A 9,450-nucleotide genomic window follows, 5' to 3' on the forward strand; every position below is an offset into this window, starting at 1 on the left:
GTGCGCCACCACGCCCGGCTCTGTTTGTATTTTCTAATTGCAACTGAACTTGCAACCCTGGACATGTTATAAATAATCAAACAAATGATCTGTACTTTCTGGGTAATCATTGGTCTGGTTTTGTTCTGTGAAACTTGTATAAATAAAAAAGCCCCTGATTGCTAGTCAGTCAGAGCAGCTAAACTTCCCTGACCATGGCCTGACTCTCTCCCTCTTCTGGTCCCTTCTGACTCCTTCTCTCCTCTGCTGGCAGCCTGGGAAGCATGCCCACCCCTGACCCCCAAGGCACTCAGGGAACAAACAGGGTTTACCTAGACCATGCCCGCTGGCACTCATGACCAGAGTAGGACAGGACCATAACCAACCAGTCTAGAGTCAGTGGCCATCCTTGAAGAATTTAAGTTTGAGACAGTCAGACAGTGCCAAGCTGGGAGCCGTGGCATATTCGGGAAGCCAGGCACACATAAGCACCTGTTGCAGATTCAGACATGATTAGCCTGGCAAAGGCAGCTACAGAGGGCCGAAGGGAGGGGTCTGGAGAGAAGGCACTAGTTTGGAGGCTCCTGGGCTGTTGAGGCTGTACCTTCTTATCTGTGCCTAGCGAACACCTCGGGACTTTTCTCACCCTCTTCTGGCACAGGCAACCTGGAGTAGGTCAAGTATAAATCCAGGAGGCCTCCCTACCTAGGTGTCCTTTCAAGAGATGGGCTTAGCTTCCCTGTTAGACAGTCCAGAACATTCTCTACCCCTTCCCCATGCTTGGCCTAGAAGTAGGCCCAAGTCAGCAAAAGCCATTGTCCCACTAAGATTGCTGACAGTAGGTGAGCTGGGAGTTGCCTGGGGCTGTCATGAGGCTGACACAGGGCTCCCAGGGGCCAGCTTACAGATAGCAGCAGCTTTATGAAAGGGGAAGCCTGGAGCCTACCTGCTTTAAGCCAGAGTGCCCTGTGGTCTACTTGGTAAAGCCAGGGATTCCCAGTGCTGCTGAAGTAAATTGAGTTCCTTTCCCGTTATTTGTATCAAAAGTGACAAGACCCGGGTTTTGTAGAATGTTCTTGGATTCAACTCCAAAGAACCCTCCTGTCACTGCCCCGGGGTACCCAGATGGTAGGTGGTGGTGGTTCCAAGTCAACCACCTTCAGGTAAACCGGTCATTGCTAGTCACATTCCATTACCTAAAACCCTCTACTCACCTGGAGCTGCCCAACGGAAATGCACTGTGGCCTTCCGTGTGACTGTATTTTCTAGTCACCACATCAGAAAAGCAGCTAGGTCTTTAAGAGTGGTGGCTCATGCTTGCAATCCCAGCACTGGGGAGGTGGAGGCAGGAGGATTGCCTTGAGTTTGAGGCCAGCTTGGGCTACAGAGTGAGTTTCAGGCCAGCCAACACTACTTTGCAAGACCCTGTCTCAAAAAAGCAAGCAAGAGAGCAAGCAAACAAAACACAAAAAGTAAGGACGCCAAAAATGAAAGCTAAGAGCACATTTACTTAACTCAGTTACCCAAAGTCTATCAGTTCAACGCTCTTCAGGGGTCTCAAGGGAGTGTCAGAGAAGACCTCTCCTCATAGGCTGTCGTTTGGAAAAGAGCAGAAAACTGACAGGCTAGCCTGTGGTCAGAACTGCTGGATCAAACCAGTGGAAACAAACAAACCGAGCCAGTGCGATTTGGCCCTAAAACGACTTAATACTGAAAGGCACTATATATGCATGAACTCTCTCTATATATATATCTTCAGTACTGCTCATTACTGTGCAAAGTCTGCTACTAGCGACCAGGGCAGGAGCCAGAGAAGCCAGACATCCACTGTGTGAACAGTCAGCATCCACATAGAATGCGGAGCTGGAAGGGGTTTCTTGCAGTGGCTTCTGGGTGGTGGGACTTATGTACAGGACTTTTTAGATCTGTATTTTTCTTAGTAATAAAAAACGACTAAGCTAATGTTTATCAAGTGGGATGTTTACTTTCTTTTTCTCCTAGTAAGTCTCTAAAATTGGGATGGCGAGATGGCTCAGAAGGTAAGAGCACTGACTGCTCTTCCAAAGGTCCTGAGTTCAAATCCCAGCAATCACATGGTGGCTCACATCCACCCATAATGAGATCTGACACCCTCTTCTGGTGTGTCTGAAGACAGCGACAGTGTACTTATCTATAATAATAAATAAATCTTTTTTAAAAAGTCTCTAAAATCCAACTTATTTTACATACATAGCACCTCTCTATTCTGAAGGGCCCACAGATCGCTAGACAGCATCCCTCTCCCCTTTTTGAGGAGGTAAGTGTGGATCAGCACAGGTCTGAAGGCCCTGCAGAGAGCTGGTTTGGCTATTAATTAGCCTCTGCAGGTATTAGCCTCTGATTTGTTTCAAATCATCCTGAACTGGATGTGACTCTGATTCTAACAATAGCCAACAGATGTCACTCCACAGTGTGTGCCTGGGGGTGTGGAGGGGTGGAGGTGGGGCTGGCAGGCTGAGACTGCGAGGAAGACACAGTCCATCTAGTTCTGTTTGGCTAGTTCTGACTTAGTGTAGTGTTCTACATGACTGATTTCTAAGCTTTCATGTCACTTCAGGGAGACAGATTTCTCAGACTGGGACAGAGGGAGATATGCCCCAGGGCAGAATTCATAAATGACCACAGGCTGCACACCTGCCCTCCCACCCGCAGGTAAAATTCTATGCTTGACTTTGTGGTCAGAATTCCCCCAGAGGTCAGGCTGGAGGTGGGCACCAAGGCAGGGCCACCTGTTGAGGGGAGGAGAATGTCAGCCCGCTCTCGGGTGGGGTTAGTAGGAAGAAAAGGGCCTCCCTGAACAACTACCCCCACTGCGGAAACAGTGAAAGATGTGACACCGGGCTCTGGGCCTCCCTCGGGTCATTGCTCGTCCGCCGTGTGGCTGCCCTGTGTCTTCCGTGTCCCCCCGCCGCGCGGCCCCACTTACATCGTCCATGAGCAGTAGCACGATGTTGGGGGGCTGCGGAGCACCTGCGGCCAAGAGTCCTAGGGCACTCAGTACCAGCAGCAGCTGCTGGGCTGCGGTACAGGCCGCCATAGCAAACCAAACTCCCGCTGAGGAGCCAAGACCCAGTCCCGAGCCCGCCGCGGTTCCTTTTGGACTGTAGGGCGGGCCCTGGCGGCAGAATGAGAGGAGGGGCAGGGCCACGGAGAAAAGAAGAGGGAGAGGTGGGGCCTAGGCTGCCCGAGTGACAAGGGAGTGGGCTGGGCCTTACGGGAAAGGGGCGGGACCAAGGCCGGACCTGAGGGGCTGGGCGGAGCCATGGTAGAGAGAGGCGGGGTCTGAGCCTTGGTGGGAGGGGGGAATGGGCGGGGCCTGCCCCACATCGGGTCACATGATGCGGCGCACAGCCTGCCAATATGGCGGTGTGCATCGCGGTGATCGCCAAGGAGGTGCGTGAGAGGCTGCGAGTGGCGGGCGGCGGGGGGCGGGCGGCGGGCGGCGGGCGGCGGGCGGCGGGCGGCGGGCGGTGGGCGGTGGGCCTCCTTCCAGCCATGGTCTTGATTTTTTCAACTCTGAGCTCCAAGCCTCAGCCAAGCTTTATGATCAGGATGCTTCCGGCTCGCTTTCGCTGACAGCTGACAGCCGTCCGCCGCCAGTTTGCAGGCCTCCGCCTCCGGGTTTTGAGATCCACCGGGAAGCCTTGCCCGTCGCTGCAGCCTGCCACCCTTCGCTCTACGCGTTCTTTTCACGGCCTCAGCTGCCTTCCGCGTCCGGTCTTTCTGCCCCGCCTTCCGGACCGTCCCCAGGCTGCCCAGCCGGCGCTATTTAAATATAAGCCTGGCGCGGCTCGAGTCAGCCTAGAATCCAAGTGCTTTTCTTTGCCTTAGGATAGTCCCCTCTATGCCTTTTGCACCCTTCTACTCCACCGTGAAGGCCTGCAAACCTCTAGACAGCGTCCCTCTCCCCTTTGTACCCTCTATTCCCAACTGTCATCTTGCTGGCCAACATATATATTCATTTCTTTCTGGAAAGCTGTTTATGGATGCTAAGACAGCTCCAGAGGGCCACAATATCCTGTTGCATGAAGCCTGTATCCCTATTAGGCTTTCCCTGAGATCTGCCATTAGGGATTAGACTGCTGTGAAGCTGTCAGTATGAAAGAGGGAGTTATACCCCCAGTAAGCCCACCAAAAACAAAACTCAATGTAAAAAGCAGCTGCTGCTTTGATAAACCCAGGAGGAGGAAGTCCAGTATCTATGCTGAAGTGTCCCGATTTGGAGACTCATTCAATGGCTTGAAGCACTGAGAAACAGACCACTACCCTAGTGTGGCACTGTTAAGAAATAGCTAGTGCCCCTGCTGTTAGGATGACACTACAGAGTGTGCTGGTGGTTGAGGCAGAGGTGATCCTAGAAAGAGAAGTATCAGGGTATGTTGTTAGGCTGTGCTCAGGTTGGCATTCCAGAGCCATTTCTGCTCACTTCCTGCTCCTGTGCATTTGTTTCTACTGCTTCAATCCTCCCTTCCTCCTCCTTTCTGATCCAGGTGACAGAACTAGGGCTTAATGATGCGACTCAAGCACTCCACCACCGAGTTACATCTCTGGTCCAATATTGCTTTTCTTTTTGGCACTGGGAATTGGACTTAGTGCCCTGTGCATGTCAGGCAAGGGCCACACCACCCAGTTTTATCTTTATAGTCCACTCTCTGCAGACAGTCCTCCTTAGGTTCGGTTATGTCGCTGAAGGCAGCATGCTACAGTATTAGCATTAAGCAGTAGAGAGTCATTGTCAGGCTGAGAGCACACCTTTGACCTTTGACACGAGTGCTTTGACATTGCCCTTAGAGCCGGAACTCACTGGGTGGGTTGCCATCTCTTCTTGCAGAATTACCCTCTGTACATCCGAAGCACTCCGACAGAGAGTGAGCTCAAGTTCCACTACATGGTGCACACGTCTCTGGATGTGGTAGACGAGAAGATCTCTGCCATGGGGAAAGCACTGGTGGATCAGAGGGAGCTGTACCTGGGCCTGCTCTACCCCACCGAGGACTACAAGGTGTATCCACCACTGCTCAGCACCCGTCCTACACTCACAGAGCAGGATCTGGGAGGAAACGCTGGCAAAGAAAACGTGTAAGGGGTTTCAACTGGTCAGGCAGGCAGGTGGCCCGAAGCTAACAGAGGCCTCTGGACATTGTCTCCCTTTAATTGGAAGAGTCCCTGGAAAAGCAAGTCTGAGCATCCCGGAGGATGCAAGTTGACACAGTGGGAATCTGGGCTTCCTTGTGCTCACTAGAGGCCACCAACTTTGAATCAAGGGCGATTGTTTCCTGATACTGTTGTTAGGCTCAGTCTCGTGTGACACTGTAAATTCTTGACCGTTCCTTTTGGATAAATGATTAAGACCATAGAATCCAAGGACATTCACATGGGGACTAATTGTAGCCTATCCACAGTGACACTGGCGTTGCAGTCACTGTGTTAACACTGATGGCAAAAGTTAACATCCCAAGCCCAGAATCCGTTCAAAAGGAGGCTGGGCTGTTCCCCAGGTCAGGTGCACACCTGCATGGTTCCTGCTTAGCCACCCAAGCCTGGCACTTCTTCTGACTCCAGGTATTAGGCTTCTCTGAAATGAGTGTTCACAAAGGTCTTGCAGGCTCTTGGTTGTGATGCAGTGTGTGTCGTATGCAGTCACACAGGCTCTGTGCCAAGGCTTGTTCCTTAACCAGCCGTGCAGATATGGGTATGTGACCAATTCCAAGGTGAAATTTGTCATGGTCGTGGATTCCTCCAATACAGCCCTTCGGGACAACGAGATCCGCAGTGTAAGTACAGAGGGCTGAGGTGGGTGTTTGCCCCTCCCTTTCTGCACTGGGAAGGCAAAAGCCTGCAACAGCCCCACGTGTGCGTTCATCTAACCGGTGTTCATTTGCTCTTCTACTTTTTGTTTGTTTTTCGAGACAGGGTTTCTCTGTATAGCCTTGGCTATCCTGGAACTTACTCTGTAGCCTAGGCTGGCCTCGAACTCAGAAACCCGCCTGCCACTGCCTCCCAAGTGCTGGGATTAAAGGCATGCGCCACCACTGCCCGGCTTCGTTTGCTCTTCTTTTAGATGTTCCGGAAGCTGCATAATTCGTACACAGATGTGATGTGCAACCCCTTCTACAACCCGGGAGACCGCATCCAGTCAAGGTGGGGCCTGCTTTTTGATAACATGGTCATTAGGAAAGCAAGGGAACCACGTAGGAGCCCTGTCCCAAGGCTGCTATTTCAAAGCAGCCAGCCCCATTTTTCTAACTTAGCGCTGACACAGACCTCTGTGTGTACGGGCAGATTGGGCTAAGGCTCACCCATCTGACCTCCCAGGTGTGTCTGTGGGTACCTGAGGACCTAGAGAAGGCTCAGCAAGGGCTCATGCTGTGGCATACCCTTTTCAGAGGCAATGTCCTCCCATTGCTTGGTGTGCCTTTTGTGTTGGATTGGGTGTTTCCCTTCCAGCTGGATGGACCTCATGCAGGTGCCTCATCAGGGGGCATGGACTTCATATGCAGGCACTGCAAACCTGCTTCCAGAATTTTCTTTCTTTCTTTTTTTTTTTTTTTAAGATTTATTTAGTATATGTAAGTATACTGTAGCTAACTTCAGGCACCCCAGAAGAGGGCATCAGATCTCATTATAAATGGTTGGGATTTGAACTCAGTACCTTCCTTCGGAAGAGCAGTCAGTGCTCTTAACCGCTGAGCCATCTCTCCAGGCCCAGAATTTTCTTTTTCAGGGATTGTTCCCAAGGAGTTGCTTTCGGTTGACAGGTGGCTCAAGCAGGCCCTTTAGTGGCCCCTTCCTTTAGCTGAGACATCAAGTATTTTGGGTCCACCTAGATCCTAAGACAGAGAACCCAGGTGTCCCTAAGCCATACAGGGCAAATACAGCACTGCCTACTCTCGGGGCTCATTGCTTATCCCTGCCTGCTCCCGGTGGACCTTACCGTGGGAGACATGCTATGGAAATCTATGGAATAATAGGCCTGTGGGGGCTGTGCCAGGATGGTAGAGTCAGGAGGTGGGTGTCACTGCCTGATATGGTGGGTACAAAGTCTGAACCCTAGAAAAGCTCCAGAATCCTGAGGATCTGGTCGGGCAGGGCCATAGCCTGTCCTGCTCTAAATCTGGATTCTCTTCTTAGGGCCTTTGATACCATGGTAACTTCGATGATGATCCAGGTGTGCTGAGCGGGACCTCTGTCTGCCTCAGTCATTCAGAAGAGAAGTCTGCGTTCACCCCTGTTGGATGATACTTATTTATTCCCTTTCTGCTCCCTGAGTGTACCCTGTGGGCAGGGCCGTGTACCCTGTGCTTTTCTACTAAAGGCCTCACAAGATGAGATCTACTTTGTCCTGTGTCAGCAGAGAGGGCTCAGCTGAGGACCAGCTAACTGGTCTCAAGAGACTCTAGAGTGATGTAGGGGCTGTGACCACAGCCGGGTGGTATAAGGGAGGATGCTGTGTATAGGAGACTGTGGGCCTCCATTGTCTGAGCAGGTGGGTGGTCCAGAAGGGTGCAGGGTATGGGGAGCCTAGAGCCAGCTTCAGAGAATAGAGACAATCCAGGGCGGACAGACACACACCTTCCTTCTTGGGCAAGGGCCCTCGACGTTCTGGATGTGCCATTCATTGCTAGGCTTAGCTCAGTGCTGTGCCCAGCGCTAGCCTCAGGGGGTGGTAAGAGGTGTAAAGCTCTGTGGGACAGCATCAAAGCGTGTTTCCTGTGTCGCAGAGGAGAAACTCCAGGAGCCTTTTCTGTCTGTGAGCATGGAGATCAGCAAGGTCCCCAATGCTGCTCCTAGGCCATGCATCCCCGGGGACAAACCAGGCTCTCCTCAGAAGTCCTGTGGCTGTGTGGAGGTGGTGCCTGAAGCTGACTCTTCCATGGCACCGGACAGCGTAGCTAAATACTGGTGTCCTGGGAGAGGCAGAGGCCAAGAGGACCTGTCCTGAGCCTGAGTCCCCTTTAGCTGTCACGGCTCCATGCTGTCTTCAGAGTCTCTGGCTTCCCCAAGTCCTCAGCCAAGGACCTCCCCTTCGCCGTAGAGTGTCTCATGCCTGGGCCCAGCAGGCTGGGATTTGTCCACATGAGCTGGGTGGAGAGTCCATCTCTGTCTCTCAGGGCTTCTCTCCAAGAGCACAAGGTTATTACAAAATGCAGTAAGAAAAGCAGCCAGACCACCCACCTGATCGATAAAAGCGGGAAATGAAGTTGCTTTGAGAAGTTCAACATGCAGCCGACTGACATGGACAGAGCCCAGATGTGCTTGGTTAAAGCCTTTAGTGGGGGGTTGGCTTTGGCAAGGGAAGGAAGGAGCACCAGTCAGGTGGAATCTTGAGTTTTTAAGGGAGGTCACTCTCCCTGAGCATTAGTTACCCTGGGAACTGCATCTTATTCCCCAGTCTTCCCTCCTCACAGAGCGAGCCTCAGGTTTCCCGGAGAAACTTGGCTCAATGCCGTTTGCTACCCCCCCCCCCCACTTTCCTCTTCATACCAGAACAGGCAGTTACATCGTGTAAAGGGTGGTTCTGGGAGGAACCTGCAGGAAAGATACTTTAAAAGTAGGCCTGGCTGATGTGTAGAACACTCAAGGCTCTCTGCTTTCTTCCTGCCTGGAAGCGGGAGGTTAGGCCTCCCTCTTGAGAGCAAGAAGACGAGATGAGGGAGCAAAAGGAGCCTAAGTCTGGGCTGATGAACCAGCCCTGGATGGCTCGCGTCAGCTTTTCATGTGAGGCAATAAAATAGAGCTCTCTCCTGTTTGGGTTTTCTGACAGATTATGTGTAAGAGCACTGTGTGTGTGAGAACATTGAGTCTTCTCACTATCAGGCTCAGCAAAGAAAGTTTATAATGTGCTCTGCTTGCCTGGGTGTGGGCATCAGACTTGCAGGTGAATTCCACCCTGAGGTTGGCCTTGGAGACCATGGTCACCGCCTGCCTGTTAAGGGCAGGCTGCCCACCCCAGGGCCAAGATGGTGGCTCTGGTTAGCTTGTGATCTGCTACAGGTAGTCTGTAGGGCCATCAGCTGCCTGTCTTCCCTTCTGGTACTGTCCTTCTACAGACCTGCGTCCAGGGCGCCTTACTCTGAGAGAGGAAACTGTGGCTTGCCATTGACAATGCTCACGGCAGAGCCTGCAGAGCCGGTGGGGTTCTCACTACTGTGTAGACGCTATGCTGAGGGGTGTTTGCACCTCAGCCTTCTGTCCTTGGCTTGGACAGACCTGGGTCTATCAGGGAGAAAGGTATCCTGGGTCCTTCCCAAGAAGAGAACTTGGCATATACATATATGTGTATGTGTGTATATGTGTGTGTGTGTGTGTATGTGTGTGTATGTGTGTGTATGTGTGTGTATGTGTGTGTATGTGTGTGTGTGTATGTGTATGTATGTGTGTGTATGTGTGTGTATATGTGTGTATATGTGTGTATATATGTATATGTGTGTG

General features: G+C 51.9%; 2 protein-coding genes across 2 annotated transcripts in view; one reads left to right on the plus strand and one right to left on the minus strand.

Annotated features, from left to right (window-relative positions):
* The window catches only part of Galns (galactosamine (N-acetyl)-6-sulfatase), a 32,075-nt gene extending 28,926 nt beyond the window's left edge, over nucleotides 1-3,149 (minus strand). Inside the window, exon 1 of the mRNA XM_021170072.2 lies at nucleotides 2,945-3,149. Within this exon, the coding sequence (XP_021025731.1) occupies nucleotides 2,945-3,055 (111 nt within the window). The 5' untranslated portion in view covers nucleotides 3,056-3,149. The remainder of the gene's footprint in view (nucleotides 1-2,944) is intronic.
* A 177-nt stretch (nucleotides 3,150-3,326) lies between these two features.
* Trappc2l (trafficking protein particle complex 2 like) lies at nucleotides 3,327-7,349 on the plus strand. The gene is made up of 5 exons (XM_021170515.2): nucleotides 3,327-3,411; nucleotides 4,850-5,022; nucleotides 5,705-5,792; nucleotides 6,080-6,159; nucleotides 7,150-7,349. The coding sequence occupies exons 1-5, from the start codon at nucleotides 3,379-3,381 to the stop codon at nucleotides 7,193-7,195; spliced, it is 420 nt and encodes a 139-aa protein (XP_021026174.1). The 5' UTR covers nucleotides 3,327-3,378; the 3' UTR covers nucleotides 7,196-7,349.
* Nucleotides 7,350-9,450: the final 2,101 nt, after the last annotated feature.

Source organism: Mus caroli, chromosome 8 (assembly GCF_900094665.2).
Source record: "Mus caroli chromosome 8, CAROLI_EIJ_v1.1, whole genome shotgun sequence".
NCBI classification, from domain to species: Eukaryota; Metazoa; Chordata; class Mammalia; order Rodentia; family Muridae; genus Mus; species Mus caroli.

Coding starts and splice junctions, on each gene's coding strand:
- Trappc2l (XM_021170515.2), top strand. CDS start 3,379: ATGGCGGTGTGCATCGCGGTGATCGCCAAGGAG. Junction 5,023..5,704: donor CCCACCGAGGACTACAAGGT/GTATCCACCACT, acceptor CCAGCCGTGCAG/ATATGGGTATGTGACCAATT. Junction 5,793..6,079: donor GGGACAACGAGATCCGCAGT/GTAAGTACAGAG, acceptor CTCTTCTTTTAG/ATGTTCCGGAAGCTGCATAA.